At 37.9% G+C, this 16,570-nt stretch overlaps 1 protein-coding gene across 1 annotated transcript; it reads right to left on the reverse strand.

Moving 5' to 3' along the window:
* Positions 1-14,520: 14,520 nt before the first annotated feature.
* Positions 14,521-15,348, reverse strand: LOC122274448. Its single transcript, XM_043083483.1, has one exon. The coding sequence runs from the start codon at positions 15,346-15,348 to the stop codon at positions 14,521-14,523; it is 828 nt and encodes a 275-aa protein (XP_042939417.1).
* Between the last annotated feature and the right edge of the window lie 1,222 nt (positions 15,349-16,570).

The raw sequence follows: 16,570 nt of genomic DNA on the forward strand, positions 1-16,570 counted from the left end.
GAAACCTCTCCTTAGTTACCTCAAGTACTTGTTCTTGGAGATGGAGGAATATTACCAGTGATCATCTCCAATAAACTTAGTGCATTGCAAGAAGAAAAACTTGTGTAGGTCCTTAGAGAGCAAAAGATAGCTATTGGTTGGAACATTGTGCATATTAAAGGAATTAGCCCGTCTACATGCATACATCGTATCTTACTTGAAGAAGGAGCAAAACCTTCTTATCAACTGCAAAGAAGATTGAACCCGCCCATGATGGACGTAGTGAAGAAGGAGATCCTCAAAATTCTTAAAGTTGGAGTGATTTATCATATTTCGGATAGCAATTGGGTTAGCCCAGTTCAAGTGGTTCCTAAAATGACTGGATTAACTGTTGTGAAAAATTAGAATGATAAGTTAGTTCCTACCCGTGTTCAGAATGGGTGGTGGGTTTGTATAGATTATAGAAAATTAAATGCTGTAACCCGCAAGGACCACTTCCTTTTACCTTTTATTGATCAAATGCTTGAAAGGTTAGTTGACTATTGTTTCCTTGATGGTTATTTGGGTTTTTTTTAGATTGCAATTGCTCTGGAGGATCAAGAAAAGATGACTTTTACGTGCCCATTTGGAACTATTGCATATCATCGCATGCCCTTTGGCCTTTGTAACGCCCTAGCCACTTCCCAAAGGTGTATGATTAGCATATTTTTAGATTATATTAAGCATATCATAGAAGTATTTATGGATGATTTCACAGTTTATGGAGACTCATTTGATAATTATTTTCATAACCTTACACTTGTTCTTCAAAGATGCATAGAAACTAATCTTGTGTTAAATTATGAAAAATGTCATTTTATGGTTGAACAAGGTATAGTTTTGGCTCATGTTGTTTCATCTAGGGGAATTGAAGTACATAAAGCCAAAGTTGATATTATTCAATCTTTACCTTAACCCACTAGTGTGCGGGAAGTTCGTTCTTTTCTTGGACATGCAGATTTTTATCGACGATTCATCAAGGACTTCTCCAAAATAGCATTACTCCAATGCAAGTTGGTACAAAAGGATGTGACTTTTGAGCTCGATGAGGTGTGTAAGAAGGCATTTGATAAGTTGAAGGAACTGTTGACTTCTACCCCAGTTATCCAGCCCCCTGACTGTAACATTCCTTTTGAGATAATGTGCAATGCAAGGGATTATGCAGTAGGCGATATTTTGGGTCAAAGAATTGGAAAAGTATCTCATGCCATTTATTATGCTTCAAGGACTTTGAATGATGCCTATAGAGATTACTCTACTACTGAAAAATAACTTTTAGCAGTTGTTTTTGCTTTAGAAAAGTTTTGATCTTATTTGCTTGGTACTAAAATCATTGTTTACTCTGATCATGTAGCTCTTAATTATTTGATGATGAAGAAAGAGGAAAAACCAAGATTAATAAGATGGATACTGTGAATTTGATTTGGAGATCAAAGGCAAAAGAGGGACAGAAAATCGTGTCATAGATCAGTTGAGTCGTTTAGTTCATGTGGAGGATGAACTTCGTTTGCAGGAAATGTGCCCTGACGAGCAATTGTTCTTTGTGAGTGTAACATTACCTGGTATGCAAATATTGTAAATTATTTAGTTACTAATATGTTACCTCTTGATTTGTCTAAGGCTCAAAGAGATAAGATCAAGAGTGATGCCAAATACTATGTGTTGGATGACCCATACTTATGGAAGCATTGTGCAAATCAAGTGATAAGAAGGTGCATTCCTGAACATGAAATTATTTCTATTCTCACCTTTTTTCATTCTATACATGTGGAGGTCACTTTGGAGCTATGAGGACGGCGAGAAAGTACTAGAATGTGGTTTTTATTGGCCGTCTTTATTATGAGATTCATATTTTTTTGTAAGTCATGTGATCACTGTCAAAATACAGGTAATATATCCCAAAGAAATGAGATGCCACAAACCCTCATACTATTTTGCAAAATTTTTGATGTTTGGGGCATCGATTTCATGGGACCGTTCCCTGTGTCTTTCGGTTATGTTTATATTTTGCTTCCTATTGATTATGTCTTGAAATGGGTGGAAGCTAAAGCTACCAAGACTAATAATTCTAAAGTTATTACATATTTTACCAAGTCTAACATATTCTCCAGGTTTGGAATTCCAAGAGCTCATATAAGTGATCGAGGCACTCACTTTTGCAATCGAACTATGGAGACTTTGCTGAGAAAGTACCATGTGACCCACAAGGTGTCAACTGCCTATCATCTACAAACTAGTGGCCAAGCTAAAGTGTCAAATCGAGAGATCAAGTCCATCATTGAAAAGAAGGTCAATCCAAGTAGAAAGGATTGGAGTTTGCGCTTGAATGATGCCTTGTGGGCTTATAGGACTGCATATAAGATGCCCATTGGTATGTCACCTTATCGGTTGTTGTTTGGAAAACCATGCGACCTTCCAATTGAGTTAGAACACAAGTCTTATTGGGCTATCAAGAATTTCAACATGAAGATGGATGAAAGTGGAGAACACAGGAAGTTGGAACTACAAGAGTTAGAGGAAATTTGCAATGATGCCTATGAGAGTGCAAGGATTTACAAGGAAAAGACGAAGGATTTTCATGACAAGATGATCTCTAGGAAGGAGTTTAAAGTTGGTCAAAAAGTCAATCTATACCATTCACGGCTTCGTTTATTCCCGGGTAAGTTGCATTCTCGTTGTATTAGACCTTTGGTTGTTACTAATGTTTTTCCTCATGGTGTAGTTGAAATTCAAAGTTTAGCAACTTCCAAAGTGTTCAAGGTGAATGGCAATAGACTTAAGACTTTCTATGAAGGTTTCCAATTAGAGAATGTGGCAAAATTGGATCTTAATGATCCGATTTATACTGATTGAAGAAGAAAACCTTGAGTCGAGCCAACGACAATAAACAAAGGCGCTGCTTGGGAGGCAACCCAAGGGGAGTTTGTTTTCTTATTCTTGCATTTATATTTTGGTTATTTTTGCCTTTTCTTTCCATTTCACCTTACATTGGGGACAATGTAAGTTTTAAGTGTGGGGGAGGGGATTTAGGTTGTGTTTTAATTTTGGTTTTGTATGTCATGAGCAAGATTCGATTAAGATTGAAAAATTCATAACATGATTGAATTAGTAATATTCCAACTTAGAATTAATTAGTCTAGTTATTTTACTTAAGAATGGTAGTGACTAAATTTGGTAGACAAAAGCCGGTGAGATTTTGAGCCTTTAGACTGACATATCCATATCATTCTCACTATTTTCTTTCATGTGAGATATTCTTTCATGGATTTGTTTCTCTAGAACTTGCCTTGATTCTCTTCGAGGTCATATTGACGCATGCATGCATGAACATGATTAAGGCCCTCTTTGTTATAAGTTACATAAGCCAAATAGCCTACCTTGTAGTTAATTTTTCCCTTTATTGGACCCCTTTAAGCTTTTTTTTTTCCCGTTTATTGTGAACCCACGTTACAAGCTTTAAATATGAAAAACTATGCCTTTACCCAAGCCATAAAGCTAGTGGAGCATTGTTCATCATTATGATATGTATGCGTGTGCAAGAAAGAAGTATGGGGCTGTTTGGATTTGTGGTATGGCTATGATTGGTGAAATGGAACATGTTCTCATTCTCAATTTGTGAGTTCCATTGTTGATGTAATTTTGGTGAAAAAAAAAAAGAAAAAGAAAAGAAAAGAAGAAAGGAAGTGATGGAGGGAATTGCTTTTGATATTACAAACTGTCCATGTTCATAATTCATCCTAAAATTCCAATAAAGGGGTCTGTTTATACGTGATATATACAAGGTGGAAGCTATTGTGAAGGATCGTTCCCTACTGCAAACGAAAAGTGTTCCTTTTGAACGATCTCTTTTTCAATGCAGGAGTTTTGCATGGTTTAAATGCTTTAAAGCCAAATTGAAGAAGCTACTAAATGGAGTGATTGGTTTTACATGTCTTATATATTCGAGTTTGAGTTGATTCATTTTTGCTCCACTAGTTTTGATGGCTTTTGAGCTACACTCACAAATATTTCCCACTTTGATCCTAAACCTCGTTACAACCCTTGAAAAGTCCTTATAAATCGTGTTATGCATGTAATCCCAGTGGTGGAGAATGAGAAGATAAGCCTTTGGTAGATCATTTCCATTGGAATGAATTTGAGCGAAACACATACCCTTCAAATACATGAGAGTCGAGTGTTTATTTCCCTGAGGGTCTACGTATTTAGTTTACTCCATCTTTGAGTGAAAATTCTTACTAAGTAATTTTAAGTTGTTTAAGAATGTTTGTTCATGATTTGTTATGAGTTTTGAAGAGTTTGGTTGTTCTTTGTTGATGGCATTGCAACCTTGGTATTCTTGGAAAGGTGAATTTGAGTTTTGCCCGAGGATGAGCAAAAGTTAAATAATCATGGCGTAATCATTCTGATTATTTGAGTATCCGACAAAATATGTTGGGCGGAATCATTTTGATTGTTCACCTATTCTTGATGAAACAACTAGCAAAATAATTTTGATTTTCATGGCATTATATAAAAAAATAGACATTTATTAACGAGGTCTCATGTTCATATCATGTCACGTAATGTTCATGTCACATTCGTTTCAATTCATATCAGGTTCATGCCAAGTCATGTTATGTTCACGTCACATTCATTTCAATTCATGTCAAGTTCAGTTCAGTCAAGTCATGTACATCCATGTTTCAGTCACCTTATTTTCAGTCAAGCACATGTCATGATTTTGCAACCTTATGTCACGCATATTCATATTACGATGCATCCATGCTATTTTAGTGTCATGCATGCATATGTATATTGTTAGTAACTTGGTAGCTTACTTGTTGAGATTTGTAAACAAATCTTACTTGGTAATCCCAACTACCATTCCCCAAAAATGGTAAACGATATGTCATGATCTATAGAACCTACACCTAAAAGATTGGATGACGTTGAGTAGCACTCAACAAGATGTCTAGAAACTGATAACTTTGGTTATTTGCTTTTTGCACTGATTTTGGAGATAATATCCAAGATGCATAAGTAGCTCAGCAATTTAGTATAGTAGAATTTATTTCTAGATTGTATTTAGGGAGCATTGTCTCTAATACTCTATATGTTATAGACCTATTGGACAAGTACTGTAACCTTTTAGATATTAGTTACCATGGGGATTTTATGAAGTGTAATAGTCTACTAGAAATTTGTTGGTGGAATTTATATAGGCTTTAGGAATCTTGTGAAAATCCCGTAAGGTTTCATGAATCGACCAATCGCGTAGGTTTAGTTTGTTAACATAATCAGTGTTATCACTCATTATAGTGTTAGAAGTGCGATTTTAATTATTTGAGGTAGCTAGAAGTATCATAATGTGTTATGGTTTGCACTATTAAACACAGTTGATTATCTAGGATTTTATAGTGTAATAAGTCTATTTTCTTATTTTCAGATGAAACGCCTATTTGAGATTGTGTTTTTACTTTTAGGGGCACTTTAGGGTTAAATTTTGATAAATGAATTTTGCTGTTAGGTTTATATGAATATTTAGAATTTTACAATGTAAAGTTTATTGTTCACTTTTTTGGAGTAAATAGTAACCTCCATAAACGCATCAAGTATAGTGTTTTCAAAATCATAATGTGGAATGTCCAAATTAGGTTAGATAAATTTTATTTGGACACTTGGCAAAATCTTAGCCATATATGATGAATAATATTAGACACTTGGCATCTAGAGGAACCATTTGATGGATTTTGAAGGAATTAATGTGTAAGATTATGCCATCTAAGTAAAACCAAATTCCATCTAATCAACCAGATTGTACCAAACCATAGGATTTCTACTATAGTAAAACCCTATATGGTTGGAATCCAACTGAAAACTGAAAAGTATGGTTGAAACCGAAACCCTAAACGACTATCTCAAAATCCTAAAATTGACCTCCAAACCCTAACTGAATTGATTTTTAGCATTGTGTATACTTACTTGATTAAATCACTTTCACACGCAATTAATCGTTCAAATTTATGTTATGAAGTCATTATTCAACCTTTTAAACCTTGGATATTTGATTGGGCCAAAAATAATTAGATTTGGACTTAATTGAATCCAAAACCCTCTTTAAACCTGAAATTGAGGCTCATTTGGTTGAGACCTATTAAAGCCCACGAATTTAGCCATCTTGACTAAGTATCACACCCCCACATGGCTAACCAAATCTGCCCAAGAAGGCCCTAGAGAGTACTTGGAGTGAAGGTCTAGAAGCCACCTCACTCTTTTACTTCTACTGTGACGCCCCCAAATCCCCACATACGGACACGGGAAAATCGAGACGTCCGGATGATGACAACATGGGTCACCACCCTATCGACCAGTGCCGAATGTGTGCAAAAGTAACAAATGTGCACGAAGAAACACTCAACAGATAACAAAGTCATAACTAAGTACCATAATTTTTCTTAGTTTAATACAAAGCCGTTCAAATCATATATAATAAAATATTACAAACTACAAATATAGTTCAAACCAACAACAAAGCTTAAACTTCAACTCAAAACTCCGGCAGAGCCGCATCCTCGGGTTTAGCCTCCTCCTCCTCCTCGAACTCTGTACCAAAATCTACGGTATCAAAATGGTGCCGCAAGTAAGTAAGATCCAAACACCACTAGATAAAAACATATAAAACTCAAACAATATGCATGAAAGAAAGGCCAAAGCATATGTCCCGTAAAACCATATTATTCCATGTACGCCAAAAAACCCATTTGGTCCAAAAACATTACCATTAAAACCATTCATTGCCATTATCCCAGATAATGGCCCAAATCAATAAACCACCATTTTTCCAGAAAATGGATCACATAGCCTCAAAACGAACCTCGCCATTTTCCAGGAAAATGGCCCGTAACCAAAACCATAAAAACGATCCAATTATGCATGCACCATGATCTCCCCTAGGAATCATCCCCACACTCTGGCTCTGTGCCACACTGCAGGTAACGACTACGCATGTGACACCTAAACGAGCGATGCCTAGTACTTGCGCCCAGCGAGTCCTTGGCCAGGCCATCCTCTAGTCCCCGCCACTCTAGGGACCACGGAGTCGACACGACAGCGTTACCGTATCGTGCGATCCAGTCGTCGCCCTGCGACAACCCAGGGGATATCACTCAGTATTATCCACTCCCAAGTGACCAGAGGAGCTCCACCGAGATAATAACCCATCCCAACTTGGGCTCGTGAGACACACGCACCTGAAATTCCATTTACGCCAACAAAACATGATTTTTCTCAAATAAATAAAATGCACGTGCATGCACCATGTAAATGCAACCTCAAAGCACAAACCAACCAACCAATCACAAACAGCCAAACCAATCAACACCGTCCTCAATCCATCTGACCCCCGAACTCCTCGAACTCAGTCCGGAATCAACTAATCAACAGTCAAATAATTATTATAAGAGCATAATATATTTAAATCTAAAAGTAGAGTTTGAAAAATACTTACAGCGCTATACGGTATTTTTTGAAAGCTCGCGGCATTGCAAATGGCGGAGGAAAAGTAACGTAATAGTGTATTTTACACTGTGGCTATGGGTAATAAATTACCCACTTTCGAACGGGGACAAACCAAGACATGAAATTGATAGGGAATGACCTTGAGATGTTTATGAAGCTAAAGGAAGTGAGTTTTGGCCGTGGGTGGCGGTGGAAAACGTGGTGGAAGGCCAAAAATAGGCTAAACGGAGATGAGCTCGTGGGAGCTGCTCCGGCAATGGATCGGGGCCAAAATTAGGTGGGTTAGGTCGCCAAGAGCTAGGGGAAGAAGCTGTGAAGAGGTGGTGGCCGGAGGTGGAACGACGGCACCGGAATAGGCAAGAATCTGTGTGGCTTAGAAGGGGCGTAGGGGGCTAACGACTGGCCGGATGGGGCTAGGATTCGGTAGGGTGGTGCGCCGGCCGGAGGGGGATCGAACACCAGTGGCTGTGTCGACCACGTCGGCCAGCTGCTGCAGGTCTGGGTTTGCAACGGTGGTGATGGAAATGGGAGAAAGGGGCTGCTGTGCGTACGTGGGAGAGGAGGAAGAAGAAAGAAGAAGAAAAGAAAGAAAAAGAAGGAAAAAGAAAGAAAAAAGAGAAAGAAAAAAGAAAAAGAGAAAATAAAAAGAAAGAAAAATAAAGAAAAAGGAAAAAGAAAAAAATAAAAAGAGAAAAGAAAAAGAAAAGATGAGAAAAAAGAAATAAGGCTCAGTCCTCACTCCGGAAACTAAAAACTGATCCGCCGAAAACGATTTTAAAAATATAAAACAACTAAAATAAATTAAACACCACATCAAATAAAATAAAACAAATTAAAATACAATAATTTAAAATAAAAGAACTACTATATTAATTAAATTAAAAACACTCATTCAGTGAAAATACACGTAAAAACGGGTTATCACATCTACAAGGCACCTTGGAGAAAAATCTTGGAATAGTTTGCCTGCTGATTTGGGTTGTTAAGACCAATATTCAAGCTCACTTTTAGCCTTATCATCATCCCTCACTTGTGCAACAAACCTTCTAGCCCATTTCACACTTATTCAATCTCTTTTCCCACTTTTCCTAGAAAGAAAACAAAAGATTCTCTCGAACAACTTTTTTGAATTCTTTTGCACGCCCGTTTTGAAAATTTTGTAAGTGTTTTCTGATAAGTGTGATTTTATGTGATTTTTATTACTCTTTTATTTATGAAAAATGTCAATTTCCCTCTAATTCTATTGATTTTATTTTATTTCTATATATTTTTCTTTATTTTCTTGGATTTAAAGGAATGAGAAGATTTAGTGCAAAATGAGAACATTTTGGTACAAAAGAAGAGACTACGGATCCAGATCGATGAGACACATCGAGATCTGAAGAGAGTCGAGGAGATTTGGGTGAGGAGACCCAAGGGTGACTAGACTATGCAAGAAGACTTGGCGACAAGGTTTTGGCGGTTAGATTGGGCGGCGAATCTAAACTACCAACTTAGGCGACTAGTCAAAACGACACATCTTGTTGACGACTAGCTTGGTCAAGAAGACTTACTGCTCGGTAGGTTAGTGAGAGAAGCCTATCATTCCGAGCAAGAGTCTATCATCTCGACCAAGAATCATTTCATCTCGGTCACAAGCGAGGATATTAGTTCTACTCAGCACACATGACATTCTACCCGGTGGGATCCTCCTGAGATCCTGGATTCCCCAAATCAAGCTGTTTATTATTGAATCTTCCATTTTTGATAACTCTGATATTTTTGGGATATTTTTCTCTTTTGTTAATATTTATCTTTAGAAACTATTTTCCAAATCTTTAGGCTAGATTTCAACGGTAAGTCTCTGATTCCATTTTGGCAACTTTAATAACTATTTAATCCTGGCTTGTGGGATGAATTAGGGGGGGTCTGAGTTGAGTTTTTATTCTTTATTTCTCTAAGGAGGAGGCAAATCTAGATAGCAAAGGCGAGAGCTGCATGCTTCATCAACCGACTCCAACGAATAACAAGTTTTATTCTTTTTGTTTTCAATTTCATTATAAACTAATTTTATTTCCTAGAACTTTGATGTAGTCTAGCATTGAACACACAATTTATATTCTAATTTATTTTATTTTCAAATTTTTCACCATTGAGTGTTTATTCCTTGTTCTTAATGCTTGCAATTTTCTGGCCAATTAATTGTTTGATTTATTGAATCGCAATGAGATTGAGAGGTGATTTGTGATTAGAGCTCTAGGGTTAAGCACTATTAGTTGAGCGAAAGTAGAGATACTTTACCGCTATTAGTGTGATTTTTAAGAAAAATCCAAAAAACTTAATGAGTCTCTAATTAGTTAAATTCACATTGAGATATGGAATTATTAGTTAGAGATATTTTTAATATTATTCGAGAGAAGATATTGAATAGTTAGGGATTTTTATCATCAACTTGGGAAATCTGAAATTTTATAACGAAGCAAAATAAATTGTGTGGGATTTTCTAGGTGAAATAAAAAGCTCTAGATCTATTCTTACTATATTTAAAATCTTAGATTTTATACTCTTTTATTCTTAAATTTATTTTTGTCTAGTATTTAAATTAAATTTAGATAGTAGAATCTTTTCATTTATTCAGTTTTCTAAATAGTAATTAATTTAGTAAATTTTAGTACTTAATAAAAAAATTTAATCTGTTTGGGTTCGATATTCGTTTTCTTTATAATTTTGTGCACTTGCAGATATTTTCACACAAATATTTTTTCACAAAGTTTCCTTAAATAAAGTTATTTATTTTTAGTCTAGCTTGTGTGGATATCTTATTTATTCCATTTTAGGGTCATTTGGTCTATTAAAAGTTGTTTTAATCCTAGAAAAGTCATTTTGGGCAATAAACTGTAGAGTATGTTATATTTTGGAGTTTTTGACCAAGCTAATGGATAGATAATGATCTGAAAATTTTATGGAGTATTGTTAATATAATTATTGGTTGAAGATTTGTTGCATAATTGAAGCTTTTGATGAAAGATTTTTTTAGATCTAGAAAATTAGAAACTGAAAGAGGAAAAATAGTTTCTGTTTTAAGAAAGTTTAGATCTTTTATGGTTTAATCTTATTCCAATAGCTTTGATATTTTTATTTGAGGATTATAAGCCTCTTATACACAGGTTAGGATGTTAGTTTGAATATATTTGATATTAGTTTCAAATATAAGAATTTTTATGCAAGAGGATATTCGTTAGGCCAAATGATTGATATTTTTTGCTAGATCCATGTTTTAGTTTATTCTAACCATGTGATTTTGCATTTAAAGCTTGGATCTAATTTAGGACACCTTTTTAAAGCGTGTGATGTTTTTGGTTTGAAGATCTAATCATTTTAGGCCATGGATCAAGTGGTTGATCAAAACTAGTTAAAAAACAAAATTTGTTTAACTTTGAACTTAGTAGGAAGCCAAAATTCCAAGTGTTGTTTTGGTGATTTTGATGATTTTTGTTGATGATTCAAAATATGGTTATTCTTAGGAATATGTTATGAGTATATTAGAAGAAAATTTTGGTTTAAGTATGAGTTTTGAATTTTGAAAGAATTGCAATAAAAATCAAGAGGAATTGCCTATGCATGTTTCAGACCCTATGAGGTTTTCATAGTTGTATTTTGTTTTAAATTTTTCTGAGTTAATATTTTTTTTTTTGAAAAGAACATCTTTCTTCATTAATCAAAGATCATTACATGAGCTTTCTTTGTCAACAATATCCTTAATGCAAACAGGTATGCTGTCAAGCCATACCACATTAGTCTCTATAGATAGACTTTCCTTAGCTATTAAATGGGCAACTTGATTATTGGATCTGTGTATACTGTACTAACCAGCCACTATTTTGCTTGAGTAGCATTTTAATGTCCTCAATTAAACTGCCATGGAAGGATAGGTCTTCTGTAGGTGAATTAACTGCGTTTACCACTTCTTGTGCATCCCCTTCAAACTACACCTTCGCCAACCCAAGCTCTCTACACAGTGCCATTGCCCTCCACAGAGCATGTGCTTTTGCAACTATAGGTAGTTCAATGTGTGACTTCTTCTCTTCCACTGCCACTAAAAAATCTCCATCCTCATCTCTCATAACCACCCCTAATCCTACCTTTTTTTCCACCCTTCTAACTGCAGCATCCCAGTTAACTTTAACATAACCTGCACTTGGTTTTGTCCAACCTTGCACCCTTCTGCACACTTCTTCATTTCTGTTATTTCTTGCTTTGATCAACTGTTGTGCCTGCTGGAACTCAGAAATGTCCTACTTTGCTACTCTTAGGACCTGGCTTGGAGACTTGAATTTCTCCTCAAAGAAGTTCTCATTTCGCCTCAACCATAACCCCCTCATGACTGCTGCTGTGACTTCTAGTTCATGCTCATCGAGTAAACCCCTTTGCTTTCCCCACAGAGCTAGTAAGTCAACTTCGTTGGTCTTCATTTTTTGCATCTTCTTCAAATACTCAGACCATACATTGGCTGCTGCTGGGCATTGCCAGATGACATGCATCATAGTTTCCTCCTCTCTCCTGCAGATATGGCACATGGGATTGTTGGTAATTTTTCTTGCAAACAGGTTTCTTTTGGTAGCTAGAAGTTCATTTGTTGCTTTCTAGAAAAAAATTTTTATTTTTTCTGGAACATTCAACTTCCATATGCTGTCCCAGGTTCTTTTCCTCTCTTCTTGTCTGGATGAGCCACCACAAATGGCCTGTTTTCTTTCCTTGTCCAGGTGATAGGCACTTCTAACAGAGAACAGGCCTTTATTAGAGGGTCCCCATATCATCTTGTCCTCCACCCCCACCTTACTCAGTGGCAAATTGCAAATGTAATCAGCTTCCTCCTTGGTGAAAATGCTCTTGATTAAGGGCTCATTCCATAACCCTTGGCCATTCATCAGCACACTCACAAAGGCATCACTGTCGAGTATTTTAACTGGTGACTGCACCTTCCCAGAGGAATGTAATGGGAGCCATCTCTGCCCCCATATCCTGACCTTCTTCCCATCACCCACCCTCCATCTCAGTCCCTCTTTAAGCAACTTCATAGCATTCCACATACTCCTCCAAACATAATAAGGTCTATGACCCAACCTTGCTGTCAAAAGGGCCCTATCTTTAAAATATTTTTCGTTCATTATCTTGGCAGCCAAACTGTTTGCATTTTGGATCAGTCTCCAACTCTGCTTGGTCAGGAGGGCCAGGTTAAAGCTCTCTAAGTCCCTATAGCCCAATCCCCCTAACCCCTTCTGTCTTCCCATTTTTTCCCAGCTGCACCATTGCATACCTTTCCCTGTTTGATGATTGCCCCACCAAAACTTCCCTAACATAACATTGAGCTCCTTACATAACTGTTTTGGTAGCTGAAATACACTCATAGTGTACATGGGCACTGCTTGTAGGACTGCCTTGATCAACACTTCTTTCCCTGCTGCAGACAAGAATGAGTTCTTCCAGTTATTGATCCTCTTCCATACTTTCTCTTTAATAAACCTGAATGCATTATACTTTGACCCTCTTACTACAGGAGGTAGCCCTAAGTAAGACTCAAAAGAGCCTCTCATGACAGCACCTCCATTTAGCATGATTTTCCTCTTCTCTTCCTCCTTAGAGTTAGAGCTAAAGAAAACTGCAGTCTTGTCTTTGTTCATAACCTGGCCTGAGGCTCTCCCGTATTGCTAAAGTATTCCATTGATCTTTTCCCACTCCTCAAACTTGGCTCTCCCAAAGACAATGCAATCATCTGCAAAGAGGAGATGATTGAGTCTAGTTCCACCCCTTGAGACAGTTACTCCCCTTGTTTCCCCCATCTGGTCTGAGAAATTAAGTAGAGTGCTGAGCCCCTCAGCACAAAGTATGAACAGGTAGGGGGAAAGAGGATCCCCTTGCCTCAATCCTCTCGTTGGAAAAATCTTCTCACCTGGCTTCCCATTCACAAAGATTGAATATGAAACTGAGGACACACATTTCATGACCAGCTCGATTCACTTGGAGCAAAACCCCATTTTCTCCATGACAGCTTGTAGGAAGGGCCACTCAATCCTATCATAGGCTTTTGACATGTCAAGCTTGATGGCCATGTGCCCTTCCTTCTCCTTCTTCCTTACTTTCATAGAATGCAACAATTCAAAGGCTACCAGAATGTTGTCAGTGATTAATCTTCCAGGTATGAAGGCACTTTGATTAAGGGAGATGACTTCATTTAGGACTTTTTTTAATCTGTTTGCCAAGACTTTTGCCATAATTTTATAAGCCACGTTACAAAGACTGATAGGTCTGTATTCACTTACCAATCTAGGTTCTTTTTTCTTAGGAATAAGGGTAATGAAAGTGTAATTTGCAGTAGAGGATAAAGAGTTACCATTCAACCAAGCTAGTACTGAGTTGCAGACTCCTTCTCCAACAAGGTGCCAGTATTTCTGGTAGAAGCAGACTCCAAAGCCATCGGGTCCAGGTGACTTGTATGGTGCCATTAGTTTAAGAGCTGCCTCAACTTCTCCTCTAGTGAAGACTTTAGATAGTTGTTCATTCATGCTGTTTGTAACAGTAGGTTCTAGATTCCTTAGACAGTTGTCAATATCACCACTGTCAGGTTTAGAAGAGGCAAACAACCTATCAAAATAAGCCTTAAAAGTTCCTGCCAATCCCTCTTGACTGGAGTGCCTGCTATTCTTCTCATCAATTACTTCCTGGATTCTATTTACCTTCCTTCTCTGGTTTGCACAGCAGTGAAAAAACTTTGTATTCTTGTCTCCATGTTGATACCAATTTACCTTTGCTCTTTACCTCCACTTCAAATCCTCCTTTGCCATCATGATCCCTAGTTCTTCTTGGAGGTTTTTTTATGGCTGCAGTATTGTGCCTTCCTTCTTGTTCTTGTAGCATTTTCAGGTTAGCAGTCTTTTCTGTTAAAATCTTTCTCTGATCAGTAATCATTTGCTTACTCCACCTTGAAAGAGCACCTTCTGTCTTAGACAGATTGTTAAGTAGTTCCATTTAATGGATCCCCTTCTTAGCACCTTCTGCCCATATTGCTTTGACAATTCCCTCACAACTATCCTCTAGTGCCCAACTGGCCTCATACCTAAACAACCTCTTTTGTCTACCTTTCAGATCTGTTTTCAGGCTTTTGCTCAGTAGAATAGGCCTGTGATCTGAGCTCCTGGCTGCCAGTACCTCCACCCATCCCTTTGTGTGGATTTCCCTCCATTTAGCATTGACTACTGCCCTGTCAAGCCTCTCTTTAGTAAAAGAGTCATCCTCATGCTTGTTACTCCAGGTGAATTTGTCCCATCTCCAACCCAAATCAAACAATCCCCCCTTCTCTAGTACCTCTCTAAATCTGGCCATTAGCCTTTCTGGTCTTTGTTTTCCCCCATGTTTTTCATCTTGAGCTATTATCTCATTGAAATCACCTATCACACACCAACCTTTTCCACTTTCTAGTTTTAAAGAGCTCAAGAGACACCATGTTACCTCTCTTAAGCTAGAATCAGGCTTGTCATAGAAGCTTGTTAGCAGCCATTTTTCTGCACAGCCAGGTTCTTTGATCCAGGCACTTATATGCCAAACAGAAAAATTAACCACCTCTACTTCTATCATATGATCCCACATCATCATCAAGCCTCCCTTCAATCCTACTGATTCTACTACCATACAACCTTCAAATTTTAACCTCCTCCTAAGACTTTCAGCTTTTGTTTTTTTCATCTTTGTTTCCATTAAAAACACTACATTGGGCTTCTTTTCCTCTACCATATGGCAGAGGTCCTGAATTGTCCGAGGGTTCCCAAGCCCTCGGCAGTTCCAACTTAGTGTTTTCATGATGATTGGTGGGGCTGCTTCACAACCTCCACCAATTCAATTGCATAACTTTTCTTTGGTTCAGTTTCACCCCCATCCATTCCTCTTGGTTTTTTTTCTACTCTCTCCTCCTCCTCTTTGTAAACCCCTGATCTCAACATTCTTTTTGAAGGTGAAAGAGATGCTGTTGAAACCTCACCCCTCTTCCCAACCTCTCTTGCTCTTCTTTTCCAAACCCCCCTCCCCTTGCTTCTTCTAACCACTTCAGGCAGTTCATTACTCACCCCCTCCCCAGCCAATGCTTCTATATTCTATTTTCTTGTCCCCTTCTTAACCCCTAACCCCTCGCAACCCTCCACTACTTCATAGTCGAGATACTCACACAACCTGCTTTCCTCCTCATCCACTACCCCTCCCTTTTTTTCACTAACTTTTTTGTTAAGTATCTCTATCTCTTGGGTGACAGGGACATAATCCACATCAGTTCCCACTTCCCCATCCTTTTCTCTCACTGTCCCCCCCTTTCCTGTATTGTCACTCCCTTCCCCACTGCAAACTCCTTCCATGGAATTATTAATTGTTTTCTCTTTGGATCTCCAGTCATCACTATACTTCGGCCTGCTCCCTGCTCTTAACCACACACCAAACTGAGCCTCTCCTTCCTTTTCCCCCTTACAACCTAACTCATCATGCACAATACAGCCACATGTAAAACAGAAATGAGGTAGTTTCTCATACCTCAAGGGAATCCAGTAACTCCTCCCCTTCAAGTTTATGGTCCTCCCCCTTGCTAGTGGTTTCTAGATGTCTATCTCTATTTGCACCCTTAGAGAGATCCCACATCCACACCCATCCTCTCCTGTCTCGACCTCAATGACTCTCCCAATGGTGCCACCCACCATGTCTCCCTTGGATTTATTCATGCAATTAAGGGGCAACTCGAACATCTGTAACCAGAACCTCTCTGTGTTAAACTGCATTTTGTGTGGGGGAACACATCCATCATGTTCTTTTAGCACAAACAGGTGTTCATCGAAGAGCCAAGGTCTTCCTGCCATAATTCTTAGCTTATCTGTCTCACTAGCTAGCTCAACCACGAACGTGTTTGGCCCAACTACATGAAACTTTGCCCTCCTACTTATCCTCCATATTTTTGCCATCACTGATTCAATCACCCCCTTGTTAATTCTTCTGTCAATCCATACCTTCCCTATCAAGCACACCTCTTCTTTGAAATTTACTT

Source organism: Carya illinoinensis, chromosome 8, assembly GCF_018687715.1.
Source record: "Carya illinoinensis cultivar Pawnee chromosome 8, C.illinoinensisPawnee_v1, whole genome shotgun sequence".
NCBI classification, from domain to species: Eukaryota; Viridiplantae; Streptophyta; class Magnoliopsida; order Fagales; family Juglandaceae; genus Carya; species Carya illinoinensis.